Source organism: Neopelma chrysocephalum, unplaced genomic scaffold (assembly GCF_003984885.1).
Source record: "Neopelma chrysocephalum unplaced genomic scaffold, ASM398488v2 Primary Assembly neopelma1_43, whole genome shotgun sequence".
Taxonomy (NCBI): Eukaryota; Metazoa; Chordata; class Aves; order Passeriformes; family Pipridae; genus Neopelma; species Neopelma chrysocephalum.
In genome coordinates this window covers 17,685,915-17,713,474 of record NW_020897702.1, presented here as the reverse complement: position 1 = coordinate 17,713,474, position 27,560 = coordinate 17,685,915, and the positions used below count along the sequence as shown (strand labels likewise).

The 27,560-nt window shown below is 36.6% G+C and overlaps 1 protein-coding gene across 2 annotated transcripts in view; it reads left to right on the top strand.

The window, feature by feature from the left end:
* The window catches only part of TMEM135 (transmembrane protein 135), a 168,803-nt gene that overhangs the window by 78,625 nt on the left and 62,618 nt on the right, over positions 1–27,560 (top strand). For both annotated transcript variants that reach the window (XM_027677473.1, XM_027677472.1), the window contains one exon: positions 27,280–27,326. In XM_027677473.1, the coding sequence (XP_027533274.1) occupies positions 27,280–27,326 (47 nt within the window). The remainder of the gene's footprint in view (positions 1–27,279; positions 27,327–27,560) is intronic.

Here is a 27,560-nt window from a genome sequence, read left to right as displayed (position 1 = left end):
CATTTCCATCATATGACTGGTTGTGAGCACAGCTGGCTTTTATGGGCAGTGTAAGTCTGGTACCCACACTCCAGCAATCTGAAGTAATTTCATACCTAAAAATCTTCTATCTTCTTCCTTATTTTAAAGAACTTATATGCATTTGCTCTGTGGGGCCAACCCTATACCTAGATAAAAACAAGTTTAGAAGAACAGCTTAGCATCAGACATTTAGATACCTCTACAAATGTAACACAAGTTTTTGTTATGAATAAGATCAAGTGCCATTGCTCACTGCTCAGGTGTGAACATTGTGGGTACTCAACAATCAGGAATAGTGAGTGTTAATTTAACATCATATTGCTAAAGTTCTGTAGTGACTGCCTGCATTGGTTTGTTTTAATAATTTATTGTAATATTTTTATGATATTAAATTGCTGTCTTCTTAAAAAGGATTATATTGTTTTTCTTGACTGGTATCTCAGTACAAGATGATTATGGTAGGTGAAGATCTGGTCTGCCAGCAGCAGGAATGTTAGGGTGCATGAATTGCTGGAACAATTCTCCCACTCTGAACCATGAAACCAATCTGTTCCTGTCAGATGCAATTCTGTGGAAACTAATTCTTTGTTGATGGAATCAGGTGAAAAATATGTGGTTCTGATTAGCAAACAGTATGCGGAGTTTCTTAAGGTCATGGAGAACATTCCTCTGGCTATGTGCATGTGTTCAGATGTGTGTGTGACTGTGCATATATATGTTACATATGCATCTTCCTGTATTTAAAATTATGAGCAGTTTAGTTTTTTTAAATATACATGGTTTTAAATATTTGTACTGTGATAAAATTATAATTATTAAATATATATTTATTATAGTAGAATAAATATTCAGTTTCATTGTGTCTTAAGTTTCAGAAATTCATGTTTTTAAACCCAAAAACTCTCAAAATAATATTTAGTAGAACTACATAACACAAACTCAAATAATGAGTCTTTTTGAAGCAGCACTGTTTTCTGTAGGAAATATGTATTATACAACTGACTGCCTGGATAAAATAATGACCTTTCATTTATAAGTATCCTGCAGAGCTGCAAAAAGTAAACTTGTATCTGCAGTCTGCCTAATGGACTGTTCACCACATCACTGCATGCAATTAGGCATAAGTGATTTTTCTGCTCAAGACAGGCTCAAGACCGATTTAGCAATGAAACTTAATTACTTCTAGCCCTTAGAGAAAATGGCCCAACAAGGTTAAGGTTGTTGGCAGGGCAGTGTGGGAAAACTATTGCTGCAATTTCTGATTTTCTGTTAGCAGTACTAAGAGCACAGTTAACCTTCAGTTAAGCAAATATTGCCACAGAAATGATGCATTTTTATTTGTTACAAGGCTAAAGAGAAAGATAATTAAATGTTACAGCTTTTTAAGAGCAAGCCTTCTGATCATATCCAACTGCTTCAGAGTATGGGTGAAGTTATGCTGTGCTATTGGAAATGAAAACTTAAAAATTAGTTCTCAAATGCCTGTCCAAGGTAACCATTCTGGCCAGAGAAATCTCAGGCTAAGAGTTAAAGCTGAGTGCATTTGCGCTTCTTGACAATGTAATATGTCATAGGTAAATTGCTTTATTTTGTACTCAGGTTATAGGAAAAAATGCTGAGGGAAATGAACATTACCAAAAAAATGAATCTTATTAACAAACTGTACTCAAAATTGCTTCATTAGATTTTTTAGGAATGTGTTATTTTTAAAGGAAACAGGAACTTCGATTCTGTGACTCCAAGGAATACAAGGAATACATCTGGAATAACAATTCAGAGGGACATATGGCATCAATTGACTTATATTTTCCTATATGGGGGGTTCTGATTGCGGTAAGAGGGAAAACTGTTCGTTAATTATGCAGGATTAAAAATGTGAATACTATGTTTTTTTGGATTCATGTTGAAGAACGGTGAGTATGGAAAAAATGTGGAAGTCGAGCAAAGAAAATTGACTTTTCTGTTTGTCAGCTGTGACAAAAGCTTGCTTTACTTTTGTAGTAAAATTTTCCCCTTAACGGTTTTGACTCCATTACTCTTATTTTTTCATGTAGATAAATCTCTCATTTGTCTCTGGGATTGTAATTTATGAAGAGAAGCAATATTGGAATTGTAGTTTGTTTGTTACGATTGCCTCCTCAGTAGTGCTCAAAGTCTTGTTCCTGTTAACAGCTAAGGACATGTTTATCAATGGAAATATTCACGGTAACAAAACTAAACATGTGCCTGAATATTTGCGAGAGCGTTCAGCATGAGACACTAATTCCCAAGGGCATGTTTAGCACATGCTCTATTGCTTTACTCAGTAGGGAGTGAATTTAAGAGTGTGTATAGGTCCCCTTGATTTTAACAGTATTTAATCAAACAAGTGACTTAAACTTTTTGCTAGGCAGGAAATAATAATTTAGGCAAAGTTAAGGTTTTTTTTGTTTTTTTTTTTTTTTTTTTAGATTAGATCATTGAAAGACTCATTGGAATGAGCACTGTCTTAGCCTTATATTTAGAATCCCTGGAATAGTTACCAACTCTGGCTTATATTTACCATCCTTGGGATATTTCTCATTTTAATGAAAAAAAATAGGTGTTTTTTTTTTTTAGTAAATAGCCATTTTAAAAATAGTGGTGAGATTTCTTCTTAATTGCATAAGTATAGCTTTCAATAGTATATTTTGTAGATGGGCTTGTAGCACCATCAGGGAGGAGAACTTACCAGTCTGTCCCTTTCTATGCCTATTTTCAGTTGCATATATTTTTAATTTTAACTACTCAGGCTGACATTTTTGGAGGCAAATGAGGATGGTGCCCCTCATCTTTGCTTTACAATCTTGATTCACCTCTTTTTATGAAGGAGACCTGAGGTCTTTTGCAAAACCCACCACGTGACAACGTAATGAAAGACACATGCACCAGAAACCTGAATTACAGTTGTACCAGTAACGTGTGTCAGGAACCGTATAAACTTTAAAAGGGACGATACCTGCTTGTAACAGTTAACTAGATAAATAAACTTGGGAAAAGGCTGGGTAAAAGTGTAGTATTAACTCATGAGGCTTAGATAGGTAAGGGACTGACTTGAGTACTAGAAGTACATGTTAAAAGCAAACTTTTTATCTCTTCACTATATGGGCAAAATACCACTCATATTTTGAAGATGTCATGCAGTACCTGTACTTAATTCTTATCATAAACTAATTAATGGGGTTACCTGCAGTGAGAGAGCACTGGTCTTGATAACCAAAGTGGTCTCCTGCAGTTTTGGGTTCTGGTTGAGCTGGGCCCCAATGGCTTGGCAACCTCTGCTCTTTGCAACCATTCAGTGATACAAGGTCATGCTCAGGCCGCCCTTAAGCTTCATGCTACAAATTTGTAGCATGAAGTTGTTTGGATATAAGATGAATCATTCTTTGCCTGCCTCTTGAATTTCACTAAAGTTTGGGAGGTAAGCTTCACTCCTCATGAGAAGAGGTTGGTGTTTTATCGTGTTAACAGTAACAACCTTGCTGTTTCCTTTCGTACATTGCTGAAGCATTTGCAACATAGGGAGAGATAAACTGTGTTCTTTACAAAGTTCCTCTCTGGCAGGTGCTTTCAGTCCTGTGCATGTGTTGGATCTTAAATCTGCATTAACTTGTTTGTAAGAACAGTTCAACAGTCATTTTTAATTTACTTCTCTGAGTTCGCTCTGAGCTGTGTCAGTTTGCGGTCTGTGGAGGATGGAACTGAGCAGAGACAGATGTGGAAATATTTCTTTTCAGTAAGTGTATTTTGTACACAATGTACGTCTTTCTTGTGGCATTCATTACAGCTCATCGGACTTTGTGTAAATTCAGGACAAAAATGTAGACAAATAAATTTCCCTGTGTCATCTGCATGCCCTTGAACTCGGTTTCGCTTTCAAAGGACTGTGTGAGGAGACCATGAGTGGGTACAATTTTCCAGTCATAAGGAAAGTGCTTAGAATTCCAGACATTTGGAAGTGTGCACATACTTTTAATGAAACTTGTTTGGTTTTTTTTTTCTTTTTAAAGGAAGCTCTTTTAAGTTGCTGAAACTCAGAACTTTTATGTGATCAGATCTGACCCTGGAGCTCTTTATCAGACTTAAAGAAAGTGTCCTTCACTGAATTTTTATTTGAATGGTGGTGATGATATGTAAAGGAAAGATTGACTGAAATCTCTTTCCGTGTTCTTGGTAACCACCGAAGATCTTAAAGTTCATTCTCTTGTTTTATCTTGAAGTAGAAAAGAGCCATTTAAAAGCAGCAGCTGTTGAGCAATTCAGGCTGGTAGAAGTATTTCTTTATCAGGAAATAATTTTGGTGTAAGACCCTAAATGTCTGTTTTCCCAAGCATGTTCTTCTAGCAGTGAACTGTACTTGTGAAACTGGCTTAAATTAGGGTTTTTTCATACCTTAATAACCCAATATAAATTATTTCAGTTCCAGAATATGAAATTTCTACAAACAGAATTTGGCATCGGGATTCACAAAATATTTTGATTATTTTAACGTGACAATAATATGGGAAATACTGTTCTAAGTAATGGAACTTCGTACACAAAATACGGAAAAATACCATTATGGGAAATTGGATTCATCATCTTGGTGGAACTGTATTAAATGCAGTCTCAGTTGAGATTAACTACATGATACTGTAAAATATCACTCAGTACTTTGTAGATATTGTACAGATGGTTTATATGTCAATTGATCAGTTATTGCAAGAAGTAGAAGGTAATTTGTCCAAAAATACACTAAAAAGAAATTTAATTTTATTGACTCTAATGAATGTTTTGGTATATATTAAAATACCAGTATATGATTTTAAAGTGCTGTTAAAGCACTGCTCAGCAATGGACGGAGTGACAATTAACTGGCTAAGAAAAGGTTCCTCCCTTGGTCACTTACCTCAAGGCATTTTTATGCAAACAAAATCACAATTTGAGGTTACATTACTGATAGCGGAATGAAAAGTGTTGCCTGTTTAGTGTTTAAAATGCTGTTCTTTTGTCTGAAGCAGAGAGAATAGTATATGCATTTGAAAGTTCTCTCTTTGAATCTTCTCTCCATTTTTGTTTTCTCCGGTATTCAACAGTTGGGTCTTTTAAGGTACTGTCAAGATAGTCTTTTCTTATAATCAGTAGAAACAGCTCACTAGATTTCTGCTGTACAGCTTTATCCCCAAAGGGAGAGCTATGGCAGAGAGATGTGGTTAGAGAGTGCAAGCCTTGCTGGGGTGGTACAGGGAGAACTGGGCCAGCCTGTTGAAGGGGAACTCTTTGGACTAGTCTCACCATCTGATCAGAGGACTGTGGGAAAGATTGTTTGTGAGTTACGGCATAATTTCTCTGCTGCCTGATATTAAGATGTCTTCAGTCCTACAGCACTGAATGTGAAAGGTTCCCTAAGCAGGGATTTTAGGAGAACTAAGCTTAGACAAAGCTGTTTTTATTGCTGGAATATCTAATTGTGAAAGGTTCCCTAAGCAAGGATTTCAGGAGAACTAAACTTTGACAAAGCTGCTTTTATTGCTGGAATACCTAATTCAGTCGTTTTCCCAGTACAGATGAGAGTTCAGATTTGTCTCTATTAATTCCCTCAGGATATTTTAAGGAACTTTATGCAAGATCTTTAAAAAAGAAAGAATTGTGTTTCTGTTTCTGGTGTTCTTATCTGGCATTATATTAAACATTTGAAAATATACACCTTAAACATTTAAAGATACAGTAATGAACCAGAGTTGCTTGAATTTTTCTCTGACCTATTCCTGTTTTGTAGGCAGATTATAGTATCAAAATACTGTAGTAAATCACTTAATAATTAAATTCTTGGTTGATATCTCAAGGGTTTGAAATTCCTTTGGGTTTTCCCACCACCAGCTTTGAAGATAAGACCTGATGTGTCATGTGTTACATGATTGTAAAGTAGTTTCTACTCAGGTGACCTAACAAGATAAAAATGGTGCTATATTTGGGGGAGAGAAAATATTTTAAAAGTTTTATTTTATGTAACCATTTTGTTTTAATTTCTGTAGATTTAGTAAAATTATAGCCTTTCAGATTATCCAGGAATGTTTATCCAGTTGTGTAAGGCTGTCTTTTTATTGATGAAGACCTTTCAGGTGTAAACTTTATTTTTTTAATTTGCGAGGAAGAACTCTTTGCTAGAGATTCAGTACTTACTATAGGGAGACTTGAGAAGGCTCCTAATTTTTATATCAAAGCTTTCCAATAAAAGACATATTTTCAAAGGAAACCAGAAGATAACAGAATTTAATTCTCAAGTATTCTCTTTCATTTTTCAGTTGCATAATCTTGGCTATTTTCTGTCTTGGATTTGTTTCTGCGTAAAAGCATAGGGACCTCAGATTAGATTCATATAGGCTTCTTACATTGAATTTTCTAGTATTAAGCCCTCATTTGGTTTTGTTGTGATATGTATGTTATGAATTTAGTTTATGTTTTAAGAATCCAAATGGTAATAAGGGTCTGTGATTTTCCCCCCAAACAGTATTTTTATATGTGCTTCTCCCTTGGTAATAAGCCACAATGTTGGTCAGTGTTTGAAGAAGCATTTCATTGCCCCAGCAGTGAAATAGGTGTTCTAGGAATAGTATGAAACGCTGCCAGAAGTTCTGGAAGCGGTCTGAGAATTGCTTTGATGTTACAATATATGAACATGGATACCAAGCTAAGGATCTTGTACAAGGCTTAGTTTAGTTTCTTCTTTTTGCAGTTTAAACTAAAGCTCTTGAACACAAAGGAAGCAACAGAAAACCCATAACATGTGGTTTTTGTTGTTTGTTTTTTTTTTTTGACAAAAGCAGGGCAGCTTGTAATTAGGGTTGAAAAGAACTATTAATGGTGTACTAATTTATTCCTCTTCCTTGTCCTGACAGGTTTAATTATTCCTAAATATCAGTGAATAGACTGATGGCTAGTCCAGAATTGACCAGCTCCATTGATGATGGGACAGTGGTAAAGCTGTTCTTTCTGTTTTGTTTCATTTTTTTGTGAGTTGTACTAGTGAATTATTCTTCCTGAAGTAATCTGTGTTTTACTGAATTGTAAATAAGCCATTCAGACATTTTCTTTGATTCTGATGGGTGTTTTTTCAATTCTTCTGTCATCATCCTGGCTGCAGTTTAAAGGGTTTAAATCAGTTTTACAGGCTGCAATATTTCCTCTTAAAGTTAGATTATAACTTTCTTTCCAACACATTTTAAAAAATTAAACTAAAATTGCCTCCCTCCTGTAATATTTTTTCTTTCCTGGATTCCTGACATTTTTTTTAAACTTAAAATAACTCAGCATGTTGAACTTTTCCATATTGTCTCCATCAATGTCTTCATCGTTATTTCCCTTTTCTCTTTTGCTTCAGGAAACACATCTTTCATGTCACTCTCAGGCTATGGAGTAGCCCATTTATTCAAAGACTAAACCCCCTACAAAAATTATCATCTTTTATAATTTCCAGAAAAATGGAACTCCATTTCTGCCTCCCTGTCAACATTTTGCTGTTACCTCCTTCAGTGTTTTACGTGTTATAAGGGCTATGCTCTTATTATCCCACTTCTGAGTGATCTGAATCATCTGATAAATGGTTTCTGGTTGTGTACTGCTCTGCTTGGTTAAATCTTAAGGAATGTGGGAAGATGCAGATTATCAGTTTCACTATTTCCAGGTCTTGAATAGCATAATTCTGCAATAACATTTGATTTATGGTGTGTGATAAGGAGGTAGGGCATAGAAAAGTGAGGAGAGGATATTCCTGGCTAAAAATAAAAAGTCCTGTGTGAGTAGATGTAGGAAAAAACCTTGCTTAATGGGAGAAAAAAAAATGGATTACTCTGTGAATCAGAATAGTTTATGTATTTTATTAAGTCTTCATGAACTCATCTCATGATGAAAAGATTTTTGTCCAAGATATGTTGTCCTTGTAACAGAAACAACTGAATTACACAAGACCGAAACAGCATCAGTGAGTGCAGCAAATGCAATAAGCTGTTCAGAGGGAGGGCCTTGGGTGTGTCTTGAACTCACCTGGTGCTCCAGACTCTATGAAACAGGCTGTCTCCCCTTGAAAGCTTTGTCATTACTACAGTTTAAATGGAATATTACAGTGTTTGGTCTGAAGATAGCAGTTTGTTCAAAGAAGTGGTGCTCTGATGTTCAGAAAAAAACCCAGAAACCTATAGAGCATGTGGGTGCACATCCAGTATGATGCAGAAAACACCTCAAAGACATAAGCTTATGAACTGAAATAAGAGCATGTTGTAATCCCCTTGGTTGACATCTAAAATATCTTTGTAAAGGTAAAGACTAGACAGTATTCAGGCTCTAGTCACTGAAGAAATTGGATGCACTCGTCAGTAAAGTGGAGTAGGATCAGAAAATCATTAAGTTTGGAAAAGACCTCTAAGATCATCAACTCTAACCGTTAACCCAGCACTGCCAGGTCTACCACTAAACCATGTCCCCAGGTGCCACATCCACACACCTTCTGAACACTTCCAGAGATGGCGATTCCACCACTTCCCTGGGCAGCCTGTTCCAGTGCATGACAACCCTTTCAGTGAAGAATATTTCCTTAATATCCAAACCAAACCTCCCTTGGCTGCAGCTTGAGGCTGTTTCCTTTGACTTTTGCTTGTTCCCTGGGAGAAGAGTCCAACCCTGCTGGGAAAGAAGTTGTTTAACCTCCCTCCAGAAAGCATTAAAACCAGCCCTGGAAAGGCTGGTGCTTTTACTTGATGCCTTTTCCCTGCGTGAATCCATATGTGTATCTACTGACAGTATCTTTTCACCAAAGAGAATATATCGAGGTCTTATGTGCTTCTCTTAACAATACGTTGAGTTTCTTTGAATATTTCTTTTGTTCTCAATGGGGGCTGAAATTGATACCAAGTAAGTAATCTAAAGTGTCAAAAATATTTAATACCCACTGTTGTTATATGACTGTATCATTTTAATTGCATGAAAAAAGTATCTTAAAAGTATTATTTGCAAGATGTTCCTTTAAAAAATACTCATGTGAGCACAATAGTTCTTTCTAGATCACAAAAGCTATTATATTTATTTTCAAACTTTCAACCAAATATCTCTAACATGACTAATCCATTAAAGTATTGTCCAGATTAAAATTTTGTCTATAGTGGTATTGTATTTCTACAAGGTTTTTTCCCCTGTAATTTGATAGCTGAAACTATCACTCCATGTTTTACACTTGTGTATACTTACTTGAATGTGTGTAACCTGATCTGCTCGTCTGAATTTTGACTGTTTTGGGGCATGTGCTGCCTGCTTGGCTCCACTCTGCCTTTGTCTCCCTGGTTTTCACTTTTGTAATGATTCCCTGCAGTCCATGAACATTAAGGTCCGTGTGAGGTCAACCATACCTTGCAGATAGTGACAGTAGTGCAAATAATGACAAATATGGGGGGGGGCTGTCACACAGTATTTCCTGTTTCCTGTATTTAATTTAGAGGCCAGTGATTTGTGGGCAGCCTGCAAGGATGCTGCACAGAGTTTGATTTGTCTTTAGGTTCAGATTTGAAACCATGCATCCAACCTCCTTTTGTTTTCAGCTGTTTAAATAATTCCTTGAACAGGAGCATGTTTGGGGATCTTCTCTCTCTGATTTTGTATTTTTTCATGTTTTGTACATATTTTATTTCTTTACTTTTAATGGGTGTGTGTTGACAAAGCTGTTTCTATTTATCCACCACCTGAACTAGGGTAGCGTGAAAAGGATATTGGTCCGGCTAAGGAATAATTTTAGTCCCTAATGACAGTTGAGAACCTATGGAGGGAATACTAAATATTTTCTTATGTGTTCCAAAAAGAAGAGATGGCTCTAGGCTGGAAATACCTTTTGCAAAATAGGAAGTGAGGTATAGATGTGAGTGATTTGAAAGCTCAAAGGGATTTCTCTCTCCACCAGCTGATGCTAAGAAGTAATTTAATATTACTTGTAACAGTGCTAGAAGGCAGCAAGGCAGGCAAGTTATTCTGAAAAGAAAATAAAAGCAACAGCAACAAAACTCCCTCTTCAGCTTTTTAATAAGCCTATTCTAAATTGTAAGATTATAGACTTCTGCTTATGCTCTGATGAGCAGCTGTTGTTGGTTGGTGGAATATAGGGAGCTCTTGACCTTCCTGTGAGAGTCCTTGGTCCATGCAAAGGTGAGTGCAGATGGTGGTGGTGCTGGAAGTGAAGATTAAATCCTTTTGTTACTTCCTTGGATTCAGAAAAATGACTAAAATCTCTAAATCTCTGGAAATTGTGATATAACAGTTTGCTCAAAGTTTTCAGGAGTATTTGTGAAAGCATTCCCTTAAATATGGAGTAATGAAATTTGATGAGGTAACCTAAAATGTCTTGTTTACCATAGTTGTCTTTGTTATTAAGTTAGCAGAAAGAAGTTTTTGATCCAAGATACTTTCACTAAGATATGCTGAGATTTTTTTTTGTTGATTGATTTATTCTTATGTGCCCTATTGGGAAAGGAAAAATTACATCTTCTATATGTGATGGATACTCTGATATTATGCACTGTGTCATTTTACAGAGTAGGATGTGCACTTAAGCTGTTTTACAGGTAAGTCTTTTGAGACCGTTGAGGAAACAGGCCAGGAACATAATTATGCCAAAACTGCTGACTTTTAAAAAGGAGTTTCCAGTGATAACAGGATTTAAACTAAATGCAGTTTCATTTCAATTCCATTGCTGCAATTTGCAGGAAAGAAATTTTACCTTGAGTTTACATTTTTCTGAGACCCCTGGTGGCCTAGTGGTTAGCGTGCAGGACTTTCACTGCTGCGACCACGGGTTCGATTCCCCGGTCTCCTGGCCTGATGGAGGTCGTTAGCCCTGTGTGGCCATCCATCTATGAGAAGGACACTCTAAACAAACCTACGTCCTGAGGACCTCACTGCCATTGTCCAAGCTTGCTTGGCCCCGGCAGATGAACCTTAGGATTAAAGGGTGGGCTCAGTTCAGCGCAGGCTGTGTCTCACCTAAAAAATCCATTGCGCAGGCTGGAAAGGTAAAAAGACCTTTCCCCAAATCTTCGTTCGCGAAGATGGGCCATTATTATTATTATATTTTACATTTTTCTGGATTTGAATTTGTTAACCCATTGATATAATAACATAGTGAGCTGTGTCACTTTGTTTAGCTCTTGTTTTCAGCATTAATGATATAAAAGTGATAAATTTGTGATTGGAAAGAGAAGATTATAGTGTTGTAGCATTGCAGCTAGATGTTCTCATAGCTCTTCTTGCTGTTGAGGACAATTTACGTCAAGATATAATGTATTTTGGTGAAGTAGCAAACTAGCCCCGCAATTTGTTCCTAGTTGTGTTTTTGCAGAGCTTGTCTAGGGATAGCTGAGAGATGAAAAGGTGTTTTCACCTGGTCATCTCTGTACCCAAGGACATGGGTTTTTAATAATTATATTATATAATATAATTATATAATTATAATATAATATAATATAATATAATATAATTATATAATTATATTATAATATAATATTATATAATTATATAATTATATTATAATCATCCATTGTCTTCAAAGTTTAAATAGTATTTTCTCTGTATAATCCCATTTTGAATGTCAATTTACTTCATTAGCTGGCAGTTCATCTCCTCGCACACCTTGCTTTTGGAAATTCTGAAGTTCTCAGTGGCGATTTGGAAAACCTGAGTCAGTTTAATGGACCAAATATTTCATGACCACCTATGCATGCTTTCAAAGTGCCTGTCCTGTAATCAGAAAGGCCTTTAACTGCTGGATCTTAACCAAATCATTTGGTCTTCTGCACCATTTGTGGGCTGTAAATGCAGAAGATACAGAATTAAATCCTGTTTCCTGAAAAAGTGATATGTGGAGCCCTGTAATCTTCGCTAGCTAGAGCTCGGTGTCGTGGGCTTCAGAGCAATGCTTAATGAGACAGTTCAAAAGGGCAGCAGGTGTGTTCTGGAAAGCAGAAAGAAATCAGTTGAGCTCTTTGTTGTATTTGAAGATGTTTGTGTTAAGTCATTTTACACAGTTCATTGTACTGAGTGATTTCATGATGTACTTTCTTTCACTTTTTCTCCTTATCACAAGAAGTCTTTGTAGAGTTATTGCACTTGACTAGAGGTTGTTCATCCTTTGCTGTCAACCAAACCAAACAGGTCTTTCAAATGTACGTGTGTTGTGGCTCACCAGGCAAGCCAGGGTGAGGTGGATGCTGGTGACATTTAGGACTAATTCAGTGCTGAGAATTGTTTTAATGCAATATTTGGGGGGAAAAAGTATCTTGTAACATTTTGAAAATATGATGTTTTTGAAGAATCACATCTATAACATTAATTTTACAGGGAAAAATGTAATTGATGATGTCTTTTAGAAGAATAATCAACTATATTAAATGCAGATGTTTCATTAATGAAAGTGTTTAAATAATCTCTATTTTTCTCCTGTAGGAAAAAATCATATGTATCATATGTATCATAAGCCTTTAAATTTTTTAAAATAATTGAAATAACTTACCTTATTTTTCCATAAACTAGCAAAAATTCATTTAAAAAAATTTTTTTTAAGTTATGAGTGGAGTAAGACATTTTTCAGAAATAAAGTGTTCTCATGGGATAATTGTTGTGTACTCTATTGAAATTTAGAACTTGCGTATTAGGAAAGAGTTGAACTCACTCATGCCATGTTGTACTACGTACTCTGCATAGATCTGGTACTTTCACTCAGTTTTAGCTGTGGTTCTGCAGCAAAATCAAGTGTGAAAGACAGATCAGAAATTCCTAGTTAGCAACAGTTCAGAACTTTGTTAAAATGTCATGTTTGTGATATAGTCTCCTCAACACTAAATCTAGACATCAGTTTAATGTACTTACAAACATTTGAGAAACCAGTGATACAGTGCTTGATGGCTCTATTGTTTAGACTGGAAAAGATGTGGGTGAGAGAGATGCTGCTGCAAGGAAGAGCAGACTTCTTGGTTTTAGCTGCTGGAAGGTCGTCTCATTTGGACTAACTGTTTTATCGTCTCAGAGGTGCTTACTGAGTCTCCTTACTGAGTAGAGAGCCTAAATGAAGGAGAGTTTAAAGTAGATCCTTAGCTCTGTGGCTAATATTAGATAAGGTGGGTTCCCTGACATGTATTTTACATTACATTTGTAATATTTTAAATTATTTGCTTAAAATAATTAAAAACTTGGAATTTTTTAGTAGCTTCCTGAAACACATCCAGAAATTTGAAACAACAGAGTATGGAGACACTGCAGTAATGTCAAGAGGTCATTAGATTTATCTATGTGATTGACTGTGTGGCCAGTTATAAATGCAGCTAATCTCCCCATAATAACTTTTTCATGTTCCAAGTAGATCATATTTAGGGTGCAACACCATACTGTTGGATATGGGTGCTGTCTGTGGTTGCCTCAATGGGTTACACAGCTATTTTCTGAAATAAGATTTTCATTAATTTGCACAGTAACAATTTTCCTAAATGAAAATAAACTTTGCAAGTGAATTGATTTAGATCTTGATAACGAGCTCTTAGCTAGTTATTTTCTTGTAAAGTTTTTAACTTTGTTAATCAAGATGACAGTTCTTTCTTTGAGTTGTTTTGTATACAATGTTATATATATAATATATATACATTATATATGTATGTTTTAATCTTATTTTTTTTGTCTTGTGGTAGGAGTAACAATAGCAGAAGGAATGAAAATTAATCTGCCTTCTATGTAGTATTTTCTGCTAGTGCCAAGACTTTTTCCTGAACCTATAACTTTTGTGTGAAGAAGTAGGTGGCAGATCTTCTAACATTTAAATGTTTGTTGGTAAAACAAACAAGACAATTTAAAAACTTCTGGGAGAAAGAGGAGTATAATAATGTAAACAGTTATCCTGATCAAGTTGTAATAAAGTTCTGTAATGGAGGAAGAATGCATGTTTGCTGATGTGCGAGCCTTGGCTGTGTAATCATTTAAAATGAAGTATTTCAGTAAAGCACCATTATTTTTCTACTGATTTCTCTATCAGTTTTTAACCTCTATTTATTATGCCTAATAATCTTACAGTTTAATAAAATGGTAGGGAAAAGCACCGTGAACCTAGCTAGAACGGTTTGTAATAGTGCTTGTCATAGCTTCTGCTTAGCTTCTCCTCTTTCCACTCAGGCTCCACGTAGGACATGGTTAAAAGGAACAAATGAGTGGCTCTTCAAAGCAAAATGAGTTGCTCTCTGATGCACAGCTGTCAGCAGCAGCAGCCTGAGCCCCTTCCCTGGCTTAGGGAAGTGATATGGATGCTGAAAAAGAAGGAACCTCCAGCAGTGGGATGGAATAGGATGGGACACCTGTGGCAAGAACTTGAAGTCCTTCCTTTCATATGCCATAGGAAACCCCTGAAAAGCGATTCCATTGCAGCATGAGCTCTTTCATTCAACAGATAACACAATCTCTGCTTTCACCCCCTTCCAAACAGTTTTGATTCCATGCCTTTCCTAGTTCACGTAAAATGTTAGTTTAGAGCCCTCGTTACCCTGAAGAGTTAGCAGTATCTTACAATGGCAGCCAATGTCAGCTGTACATCCTGGAGGCTCCTGTCTCAGGAAATGTGAGAGGTACTTTAGCTTACTCTGCTGTTCTCCCTCCTCACATTCTCAAGGGGGCTCTTACTTGCAAAGCAATGCATGTAGTTCGCAATGTTAGAGAAAACTTTGCCAAAATTGTGGAGAGACACAGAAATACTGATGTTAAATGACATGATATGCAAGGTGCCAGGATTTACGCATAAACATAAATAATTATAATAGATTTAAGATATTTTCTCCTCAGTTAGTAAACACCAGAATACCACTGTATAGGTATATATTTCAATATATATCTATATATATAGGTATACATATCAAAGCATTTGTGTATTTCTCCTGGCTGCCACATTGGCTTCCTCAGCCCCTTCCTGCAGTCTCACCAGCAGAACAGAGAGGGCAGCTATGGGCTCAGGCATGTGGGACAGGAAGCTCTGACTTTGAAAAATAACTGTTGTAACTAATTTACAGTAAATCTGAGCATGCCAAAATTTTTAGTAATTTTAAAATTTGTCCATCTAATTTCCCAAATCTTCGTTCGTGAAGCCTAGCCATGAATGAATCTAATTTAATTATCAAATACACCACTTTAACTAATAGTTAAGTGGTTGCAATTGTGGGGAAACCCTGCTGTTTATTTCTAAATTATCAAAATAGATTAATTATTTCTACTTCTTTAAACCTGTTCCTTTACTAGTTTTTAGTGCTTATCAGAAATTCATCATATTCTGCTACTGTTTAAAAATGTCACCAGTATGAATGATTACTGGATACAGTGATTTCCAAAGTATTACACTTGGAATATTATTTTAATGCCTGTACTTCACAGCAGTAAAAGTATTTCAACACCTGTAAACTTTTAAAGATAAATAACACTTGCAGTTCTTTTTTGGATACTAAGATGATATCAAACCTTGTAGTACTTCAGTGATTGTGAGCTCTAGAAGAAAAAGAGACAGACAAGCAGAAATTCTCATGGTGGAGATGAAATCTTGTATAATATTTGCAACATGAGCTAAGGAGTTATGTTCAGAAGCCCAATATGAGACATCTGCACAGACTACTAAGAAAATCTATTGTTTTTTTAGTATTTACACATTTGTAATGCTTTTGTAGGATAAGTAACCAGATTTAAGTTTTGTCTTACACATGGATTTAATATTTAGAGATGTCAATGTTTTTGTAGTTTTCAATTCTGATGTATTTCAAGTATATTTCTAATATTGATTTTTCAGTGTATCCTAATTTGAACAATTCACAATTAATTCATGCTTATTTGTCCACGTCATAAAGATGGGAGGTTCAAATCATGCTGGTTGAGTTGACTGTTTTGTTAGTATCAGGCTAGGATTTGATTTTGGTGTGGCTTAAACTGATTTAGGCAGAGATGAGTCCCAGCTGCCTGCCTGTGACCCCATTCAGTCCTTGGGAGTGGAAAATGGTTACTTTCAGGTGCATCACATCTGTGATTTGTTTTTCTGTGCATCTCTGTGCCAGCAGAAGACACATGGCAATAATCAGCAAAAAATAAGGTGCTGGAGGAGGAGCGATGACTGTGTAAGTTGACATTGTCTGGAAGTAATTAATGAAGCTTCAGCCTGAACTGAGTGCATGGCTCAGCAATGGGCAAACCTGCACAGCAAGACATGCAGCCATTATGAGGAATGTGTCAGCTTGTAGTAGTATCACAGTGACCCAATCTTAGACTTTAAATGTGGATTTGAAGTGTACATTTTTAAACGTGGTTCAGTACAGTCCAGTGGTATAATACAAAATTTTGCATGTTTTGGTGATGAAGATACTGGAACCTATAGCATGTATTAGCTATAAAGATAATTTATATATTTGTATATAAATATCTGAAAATTTCAAATGAGAGTGATTTTGTAGGTTGTTGGTAGTTCTGAAGTAAATGGATATTTAAAACAGCAAGAACAAAGCCCTGTTTAGCATTTTAGCATTTTGGATGACCAAATTCAATTAAATGGGCCTATTTAAGGTATTTCAGAAGTATTTTACTCTGATGTAGTGTGATGAATTTAAAGAAATGGGGAAAAGTTTACTCCATGTAGAACATATATTTTAAAGCTATTCCTCGCAAAATTTAGGATAAAGTTGGAGTTACATGTAGAGCAAACGCTAAAGTATATTTTTCTTACTATTTAAAGTTTTTCTTGAGTGTATAGGTTTGGTGGTATATTCGGAAGCATTGCATGGTATTTAGGGTGTTACTTGATATAGAGTAACTTTATTTTGTGTGTTATTTCCTCGAGACTGAGCTGGATGTCTGCCAAAAGGCTGTTTGTTATTCTCTTAAAACACGATAATGAATATCAAGGTTTCAAGAGTCGTTAAAGCTCTTGTCCACCCTGACAAGCTAATGGAGCAAGACTTGCCCTGAGGGCATGCAGATTTTCTCAAGAGGCTTCCAAAAACAAATCTAGAAGGCAACCAACTGTCTGAATATTAAAGTCTTGGTTGGGAGGGCATAAAGCTGAGATATGTCAGGAAATGGGAAATGAACTGAAAATATGGCACTGTCAATGTTCAATACATTTCTTGTGGTGTGTAAATTGAGAATTTACTGTGTCTTGTGGTAAAAATCTCTTGTGGGGACTAATGAATGAAGCTGTTAATTTTTCCATTATTGGTCAGAATCCATGTGTAACCTTTCAACAGCAATCCATTTGACAATGGGTTTGTTAATGTCTAAATGCACCAGTACCAAGGTGCAGTTCTGGGAGGAGGGAGCTTGGCTGTGTTCGGCAGGGTGTGTGAGTGCCTGTGCTGCTGCGGGCAGGAGGGAGACCTGGCATGCACAGCCTTCAGCAATACTGAACACAACCCTCCTAATGAACAACACCAAGTCTCTAGTTTATGTGTCTTTTTTTTTTTTTCCTATTCTGGTAAACATAAAATAAGGGGGAAAAAAGGCTAGGCTACAAAAGGCTTTCCTTGGTGAAGATACATTTAAGAGTTATCTTCAGAATACAAATGTGATGCTTAGGCTGTACTCCACCTTGATTTCATGCAGATATACTCATTGACTTCAGTTAAGTGGGAATGTTTCATTTTAGTCCTATGACTGAGGGATAACTAATTAAAATGAGCTGTCTTTAAGGATGTATCATGTCTTTCAATTCTGTTCATCTCCTTTAAATTGTAGGTTACTCACACGATACCCTGTGTGTTTCTGTGCTGAGCACTTGAGTCTATAGTGTTGTCCAGCCAGATGAGTGGGGAAAAAAATAGATTAATTTAAATGCATCTTACAGTATGGAAAAAATAAAAGACTTACTTTCTTTTTTAAAGTAATTATCTTTAGAATATTTGTTGTGATTCATTCCAAGAATTTTGGAATATATTCAGGATGATAATTTTTTGTTCAAGTGATACATTGCTTTGAATTTCCTCCTGCTCTTCCTCTTGTAATTATTACTAGACTGGATCAGTTCTTTTTTTTTTTTGGTGGTTTTCTTTCCTTCTTTTTTGTTTGTTTGCTTGTTTGGTTTGGTTTTTTTGTTTTGTTGTTGTTCAAGGAAGAGCAATGCTCCCAAATAATTTGATATCTTTGTAGCCCTAAGGTATTGTACTTACCATCTATATCTATTTTTGTGTGTGCGTGCATGCTATTTTCCCCTAATTAGATACTGTTTGAAATGAGAAGGTAGCTCTGGCAGCCTAACAGAATAGTGGATTTGCAGCTGATAATTAAGGGTTTGTTTTATAGCCTGGGATGTGCTTGGAGGTGTGGCAGTACCAGAAGATACAGGATAGGATTGGAGGTGTGTCCCATTGCCCGGTGTTGGAGCTGCCTGCAAGTTGTGTGTCCAAGGGTTGATTAGTTTCAGAAACAAGCCTGGACCAGCTCTTCCATGATACACTGAAATAGCTCTTCTTTTCTCTTTTAGGAAAGTGCAATAGGGAGGTACTACTGTTTCATTTTGGAACTACTTTTTTGTGCTTCAGTCTCTCAAGCACTGTGCATCCCTGAAAGCAGAGGTCTCTCCTCAGGAGCTTTCAGAAAGGCTGTTTCGTGGCTCAGTCACAATGTGTTACAGCTCTGTTTGCTGTGGATAAAAGAATATGAAAACCAGGGGAAGAGAATGACAAGTGTTTTTTGAGAAAACAAATTATGCTGAAATGCTTAATTATATGTATGTGTATAAATATATAATATATAAATATATGGAAATTCTGAAGTAGAAAATAAAGGGTTTAATTTCATTTTATTCTTTCATGCTTTTTTGAGAGTGGAAGGTGCTCCCCATCTCAGCTCAGTTACTGTCTGCATTTGCCAATTGTAATCTTTTAATCATGATCAAACAACAGTGCTGTAACAAGACTATATAATCTCATGTTTAATAACACATACTAGTGTTTCTTTTGATCTTATCAGTCTAGAGATCGCTTGAGGCTTGCTGGCAGAAAAAAAATCAGGAGCCTCTAATAGCTGAAGTGTTGTAGGTGTAGCTGAACTGGCTCTGTGCCCAGTAAGGTTCTGACAAATTGTTCTCTACATTGTCATAAAGCCTGTCCGTTTTAAAGCAGAAGCAGTGTTGCATTGCTTCAAAAGTTATTTGATTTCAACTAGAAAAATAATAATTTTGGGGATGACTACAGTTATTATGAGTTTTTGCCAGTACTTTTGATTGCTCATGAAATTTTCTCCAAATATGCTGGATTTCAATTACAGAAGGAGATAAGGTATTATAAAGGTTTTGATTTGACAGGATTGACTACAGAAAGAAGGTAAAACATTGCATCACTTGAAATGTCCAGAAAGAGATGGTTCCATATCAGGATTTCCAATTGGCATATGTGTTTTGGAATCACTAGAAATTTGAGTGTATTTTCCGTAAGTCCTTATGCTTAAGACCATTTGCCATAAGTCCTTACTCTTTTGTACAGAAACAAATTACGTGTTTTCAACATAGTCTATCTTTGTTTTAAAAACTTTATTAATGACATTTCTGTGCAGGAATTAATTGTGTGACTTCTTTAATAAGCAGTAGCAATACTGAAAATTAAATAGGATATTTTTGCTGCTTACTGCAATTCTTAGTAATTGAGAAGTGTTCCTAATAGAAAAATAAGAGGTATTATAAAAAGATATAAATAGAAATTAAAAATAAGTAGATCACAATTTTTAATCAGTGTGTAAAAGAGGTATTATATGATTTCACAGTAACCAGACAGTGCCACACTTTGTCTGTAGGTAGCTGTACCCAGCACATACAGATGGTAATATTTGATGGTTGCCTGTGTTTCGTTAGAGCGCTGTCAGTTCTTGGACTTGGAGTCTCATTTTTTCCAGACCTGTAGTTGCTTGAGGAAACTGAGAGTGCTTCGCATTCACCCTTGGCTCCTTCTGTCTCCATGGGGGATTGAAATACAGGGAGCTTGTAGCATGATACAGAGATGGTAGCTGAAAACACCCTGTCCCTAAGGGACTGTTTAGTGCTGTGAGGTGCCATCTGTGAGACAGCACTGACCTTGGAGAGAGGAGCAAGGGACTCAGAGACACAAAAAGCTGGAGGGTTGCAGTAGGGCTGGAGCTGCTGCAGGATTTGGGAGTGTATTTTTCTTTCAGTCTTCACTGTATTTTCACTACAGTCTTAATAAGTCGTTTGACAGACCTGAAGTATAATGCATGTTTTAGTATATGTAGTGCGTTTGTTTTAAAGACACCCCTCAGTAATACTATTTTTATGAATGCTGATGCCACAGGAAACCATATAATCATCTAGTGGAATCCAGTGGGGTTCACTGGCCAGTGAATCTCACCACATTGTACATCAAGTGTACACAAACCAGTCTAATCACATTTCATTGGTTAATCTCACTAACCGGAGAAAAAGTTGTCATTTTTACTAGTCTGAATTTGACAGACTTCAGGTTCTAGCCATCATTTGCAGTTTCTACTGAATTAAAGAATCGTCTTTACTCAAGCAGGCTCTTACAGTGGTACTTCAGCCACCTCCCTGTCTTCTCTTGAATAATCTCAAAGCATTAGGATACTGGCAGCTTTAGTTTTATTACACGTTCTTGTAACCTGGGCATTGAGTTGCTTGTTGTATTTGCCTCTTCTGGAGTTTTTTAGCTCTCTAACTGATGACAGTAGAGTTGTGCTCAGGAGAATCTACTATGCTTGCCCGAAAAAGATCAGGAGTTTAAGGGGTGGGGGAAGAGTGATGAAGGATGCAATAAAAACCTCACCAAGTGATTTTTACTTAGTTGGGACGGTAAGTAGAGAAGTGATGTGGAGAGCAGGAGAACTAATTCAGTGCTCAGGAAAAACACTTGCCAAACCCATTGCTGATGTAATCTAGTAGTAAGTGGCTGTTTCAGCCTTCCTCTGCACTGTGTCAGTGTAAGTGCTGTTCGTGGCAGTGATCTCTGGAGGTAGAGCTGATGCTCTTGGCACCTTGTGGGTTTTAGGGCAGAAGTTCTGCCCTTTAGTCCCTTATAGGTTATGATGTAGGTGTTCTTTAAGAACTCCTGTCTCAGCTAATGATGGCTAATTCTGTCAGGTAATTGTTTACTGTGGTAATTTCTTGCATGAAGTGTTAAATAATGGTAGAAAAGAACTACTTATATTAGTAAGAGTGATTATCAGATCAGATTTTAAGAGGGTGAACATAATGTAACATGGCATCTATTTTAACATAAGTTCTTCTTATACAGCTTTTGGAATCTTTGGTGTCTTTTAAATAACTTCTGGTATCTTTGTCTAATTATACAGAAAGACTGTGATTTCCATCCCCTTTAACTACTAGAAAATTACTGAAAAATGTATGCTTTTTGAACTAGCTATTTTGTTATTGGAAAAAAATAGCATATGTATATTTTATAAAGACAGTTAATTGATTAGGATGTTATGTGTGCAGGTGGAAAAGAGATATTCCATGTGTATATATCTCTTGGATCATGAAGTACAAGACCATTGCATTAATCTGCATGGCTAGTTCCATTTTAATTTGTTTTGTTTGTTTGTTTTTTTTTTTATTGTTAGAAGGGAGTTTACTTAAGAAATAATCTTAGTGATAAAAGCTGTAGAAAACATTTTTATAAGTCCATAACACATCCTGAAATAAAATTTAGGAACCGCAAGCTAGTGTAGCTTTGTGGATTTACCATTACTAAGTGATGGTTTGGGGGGTTTTTTGTTAGACCGATTAATATGAATGGAAAAAACCAAAATGGCTTTTGGACACAACAAACCTTTCTTCATGTCTGAAGTAGGGGTAAATCTGAAGAATAGATTGTGTAGTCAAAAGTCCAATGGAGCATCTCCCGTCATCCTTGGTAATGTTAGCTGATGTAAAAAAAGATAGTACAACTACCATGCCACTATTCAACTAGGTGTATAAAGGTGAAAGGGGACTTATAACCTCTAGCAGCAGAGACAGCAGTAAACTCTTCTGTGGAGGAATGGCTTCTTTTAAGAAATAAAAAATGTGCAAAATAGTTGGGTTTTTCCACATCATATAGTTTGAGAGTAAAAAATTGTGACCACTATACAAAGCTCCTAGTTATGTTTATCCCAGTTACATATCTTACTTGTAACTTTGGAATAAATTGGCTTAAGTAATAATTACGGGGGGCTTCTTTTAGCTGGGTTTTTAATTTTTCATGATTTTTACGACTAAAAGTTCCCTCAGACCTTACCTGGCAGTTTGCTTTTCTGTAGCACGCAACCTCCAGGAAGTAGGAGTAATAATTTTCTTTTTATCAAGTGTAGCTGTAGCTCTCACATACATTGCAAAGTAGTTGATTGAGAAGGTGATGGTTTCAGGCCTCCTGAATATGCTGGAAGTCCAATGTGGATGTGGCAGTGGTTGAAGCTGCCTCAGGTCTTCTGTGAGCTGGATATGTAAGACTGTTCGGTGTTGAACTGTAGCTCTGACACTCTGTATGCTTCTACCAGCTGATATCACTGATCTGATCTTTTAGCTCCTCCTGTCTTAATTTACATAGATTGTATATCTTCAGTGCTTTTCCTTTCAATTACAATGTCTGAGATACTTTATCACAGTCTTCAGTCCTACTCGTCATTTTGGCTTACAGGAGAACCAGCAGCCTCCAATCAGAGACTTTTTGTACCCCAGGAAATCGGACTGTAATGGAAATGCTTAAAGAAAATGCACATAACCTTAGGAATGTAGGAAAAGTCTGAGTACACAAGACTCAAGTAGTTTTGATAGTTTCAACTGTTATTTTTCCTTTCTCTGGTCCAAGATTTTTACCTGGCTGTGAGGTCAAGTTATTTGTGAGTTACTGGGTCTGCTGGTGTTACTGGGTCTGCCAGTGTTCCTAGGGCAGCTGGTAACCCCTTTCACCCAGAGCTTTTGTTTTGTGCTCAGTGCTGGATACTGCCAGATGTCACTTCCTGATGCTGGTGCTAAATGAGGGCTAAATTTTCTTGGAAAAAAATAAATTCTGGCTTTGTCAGCCAACAGAGATCCGAAAAAAAGTATCAGTTTTGTCAGCAACTTTCCTCTTTTTATATTAAGGTTTAGCATAGTACAGTGAAATGTAATGTAATCAATTAAATTACAGTGCTCACCTTACATACCAACTATGCTAACCTGTCCTTAAATTCACTTAATATGTAGAATTATATTTCTGTAGTACTTAATGTTTTTTCCCTTTTTTAATACAGTTTTTAAAATCTAAAATGCATGTTGCATATTGTACTGAGGATGTTACAAAAAATTCTAGAATGGGGAAAACTTGAAAAAAAGGCTTATTTTGAAAGCACTTTAGATTTGGAGCATGGCCACCATTTGCCTTCTGTTTCTGCCATATTTGTGCTATGATAAAGTAATCCCTGGGCTTTCCATTTTGAGCTGTGCATGTCATGTAGGAGAGTCTTGTTTAGCTGCACATCTTGCTGTAATTCAGTTGGGTAAATATTGGAGATACCCTGTCAAACATGCCCAGAGCATAGAGAAATATTGTTTGCCTCTCCATTTCTTGGAGAAATATTGTTTGCCTCCACTGATCTTAAACACCTCTGATAAAGGAGATAACACAGTCTCACAGGCAACTTGTCCTGGTTTATCACTGCCCTGGAGAGAGAGCTCTTCCTATTATCTAACCAGTGCTGTCTTTGGTGTAGGTTTAACTGTGCCTTCCTCCTTCTTTGCTCTTTATCAGTATATGATAATTATGTGAAAACAGTTGTTATACTCATCACTAACTACCTCTTTTATAGTGTCAGAGGTTTCCCAACAGTCATACCCTCACGTCTGTTATTTCCATCGTAATCTTCTGGACTGGTTTGTTTTGTATATACTTTTCTTTAACAGTAGTGCCCTTAACACTGTATTTTGGGGTGGTGCTAGCATCAGATCGTTAGTGCGATGTCTTATATCTGCTTTTACAAGAGTCTGGTATTTTACAGTGCTTTCCACAGCATTGCTTTGCTTGTGCCTACTTATTTGTGATGTCTGGAATTTGTTATACTCTTGCATGCATACTTGTTGTACTCTTGCCTACACAATTGTTTTTTATTCTGTTTTTTATGTACATGATTTTTGCTGCCAACTACTTCATATTTGTTTTTTATTGAGTTTCATCTTGTTGACTTTGGGCAATTCAATCACTTTCCATCATTTAAATCATTATTGAAGAGGGAGGCAAAACCTCTTTGGTGACCTCACTTAAAATGCCTTTTAGTTTGATAATGAACTGCTTACTATGGGAGTTTTCTCCTGCAGTGTTTTTGAGCACCCATGTGCCCACTTACTTAATTAGCATAAGCAACTGCCACAAAGGTACATTAAAGTTTGGATAAATTGCACCTGCTCCTTTCCTTAAAGCATCTGTCAAAGAAGAAAATTACAGTAGTTTTAATTTACTTCTTTATTGTGTTGTTCTTCGTTGCTTCTTATCTTGATGTCTAGAAGTTATTAGCTGCTGTGATGGTTTGAAACTCCCAAGGATCCAGTTTCTATAGTTTCCATTTAAAATAGTTTATTCTAGTATAGTTGTGGATATTAGAAGTGGTATAGTTGACAGTCTAATAGTCCCTGAACTTCTCATTTACAAAAAGTTATATCGATTTCCTCCTTTCCACCTGCCCAAGATCTTCCACATCTTACTTTTTTCAAAGAATATTTTTAACTTCTGGACAACATCTAGAAATTATAGATGCTGATTAAGCAAGACCTTCAAATATTTTTAGTTTCCAGATTTTGCTAGTAGAATTTAGATTATAGACAAGATGATGATGGGTGGATGGTGGGTTGAAAACTGGCTGAACTGAACTGGCAGGCTCAGAGGGCTGTGGTCAGCAGCACAAAGTCAGCAGAAGGTCAGTCACTGGTGGTGGACCCCAGCAGGCCATACTGGGGTCAGCAGCATCATTATTATATGACCTGGATGAGTGGACAAGAGGCTTTACCCTCAGCAGCTTTGCAGGTGATACAAAACTGGGAGGAGCTATTGCTGCACTAGGTGGTTGTGCTGCCATCCAAAGGGACCTCCACAGGCTGAAGAAATGGGCCAGAATTGGGGGTCCTGGTGGATACCAAGCTGAACATGAGCCAGCAAAGGAGGCCAGTTGAGTAAGGTGATCCTTCCCTTCTACTCAGCGCTGGTGAGACATTCTATAGAGTTGTATCTGGTGCTGGGTTTCCCAGTACAAGGCAGACATGGACATACTGGAGAGAAGAACCATGAAGATGATTAAGGGCTTGGAGTATCTGTCATACAAGAAGCTGCTGAGAAAGCTGAGGTGCTTTAACATGGAGGAGAAAGAGCTCAGAGGGCATCTTAATGATGTGTATACATACTTATTAGGTTGTTTTCAAACTTACTGGGAAAAAGGTAAAAAAAGAAAAAAGAGCAAGAAAACATTTAGTGAAGTGAGCATTTTTAGTATGTAAAGGCATACTTGGTTTTTTTTATTGTTTTGATTTGTTTCCCCCCGCCCCGAAAACTGGTTCTTTGCCATTTCTCACTTATTTCCCAATATCGTTGCTCAGGCTGTTAAGCCTTCTTGTCCCTTCTGTCTCTCGGAAGTAGCATCCAGAGAATTGATGGTTGTTGTTTGGCTGCTTAAATGTGGTTTGAACTTTGGATGATTAGGGCAAATGTTTTTAAGGAGAACTTGGGTGTAAATTGATCGTTACCTTGAAAGAGGTGAAGATATATACCATTGCCCTCACTTTGCCCAAATGATTTCATATAAAATGATTTCAGATGTTCACATTTTTGTTGCAGAATAATAAAATATGATAGTACCAGTGAAGAAAAAGTTAAAAATGGGTAATTTACACAGCAGACGTTATAGTGTCTTGTGTGACCTAATTTTAAGTCACATGTCAGAGGACTTAGAAAGTGGAAATGGTGTCATTAAAAGTTTTTTAATTCTGTGAAAGTCATTGTAAACATTTCCCATTCATATTTTTATCACTCTTTCTGATCTGTGTTAATGTGCAGCAGCCTACTGTTCTACATGTTTATAACCTTCAAATATGCACCTCTGCCAGCATTTCCATTTCTTCTTACATAAGCTATCTGTACCCTCTCATGATCACAACTTCTTCAACCCTTGGAAATAAGTGCAAATATTTTATGAAAGACTTTAACTATCTCTGTAAGATTTTTGCTTCCCGAATGATGGTACAAATATGGGCCAGTATATCTAGAGCAAAACGGTATTTCCTCACCAGTGAGTTGTATCTAGCAAAGATAGGCAGGTTCTTAACTTAAAGCCTGGTGTAGTTGTTCCTGAAACAGCTGTATGTACATGCAGTTCTACAGTCAAGGTACAGCAGCTTGTTGGTATCTTGAGGAGGACAATGGATTCATCCTTTCTGCCTATCTCCTCTCCTTCCTTTTCTCTTGTGACTGCTCCACTGCATTTACACCCTTCCAGTGATTTCCTTATCTCACCAAATTGGCAGAAAACTCTCCACAGTGTTGACTTAATTTGTTTCCTCCTTGAGTTCATTTTGCTCAGGATTTGTGAGTCCCTGTGTAGGTGGCAAGGAGGAGATAGGAGCGCTAAGCCCCAGCACAGAGGATGGGAGGAAGTGATAGGATGTTCCCTTCTCAGTGCTGGAGAGCTACGAGGTTTGCTCAGTGCCTCTTGTATGATCACACTGATAATATAGAGCAAGATGGGATTGTTTGAAGTGAGTTTAAGACTAAGGTAAACGACTAGAAAGGATGCTCTTAGTCGGGCATAGAATTATCTACTCAAACTTGCTGGAAAGCAGTTCAGCAGAAGCACCTGTCCATGCCTTTTAAACTGTAACTAGCAATATGATATTTGAATAAATCACAAAAGCGAAGACTGGCAAAATATAATGTTTAAATTTCAGTTCTAGTACTTTATTGCTCAAATTCTGTTGTTTTATAATTATTTTATTCCAAACTGTTTTAAGTGGTGCCATTTACTGTGTCTGTTGTCCCACTGCCCTGGTTTGGATTTCATATTCTTTTAGCTTCTACAGGAACGACTCAAAGTCCACTAGAAACAAGGCAATCCTGTTTGATGGATTCAGACAAGCTTTCATTCTGGCCCATCAAGCATATAAATAAAGTGTAACTTTTATAGTAACGGTTGTAAAATCGTCATGATCCAGAACAAGCAGTAGTAGTGTGATGGTTTATGTAATAACACTCTTTCTCCTTTTTGTAGGTCCTTTTGTTCTGCATCACAGCTGCTCTGTTCATGTTCTTCTTCAGGTATGTTGCTAGTATATCTATTTATGTTATAAAAATTATTTTAAACAGTGTTTCTTAGAACTTACTTGATTTTTGGTATTCATCTCAAAACTTTTATGTTCTCAACTCCAGCTTTCTGAATAGAGTGGAGTGCTTCTGTGGCGTCAAACCCCCAGTGCTGTGAACATAATAGAACTTAAAGGGGAAATGTTGAATTTAATTTGTTAAATCTTCTGGAGATTATACTGGTTACTT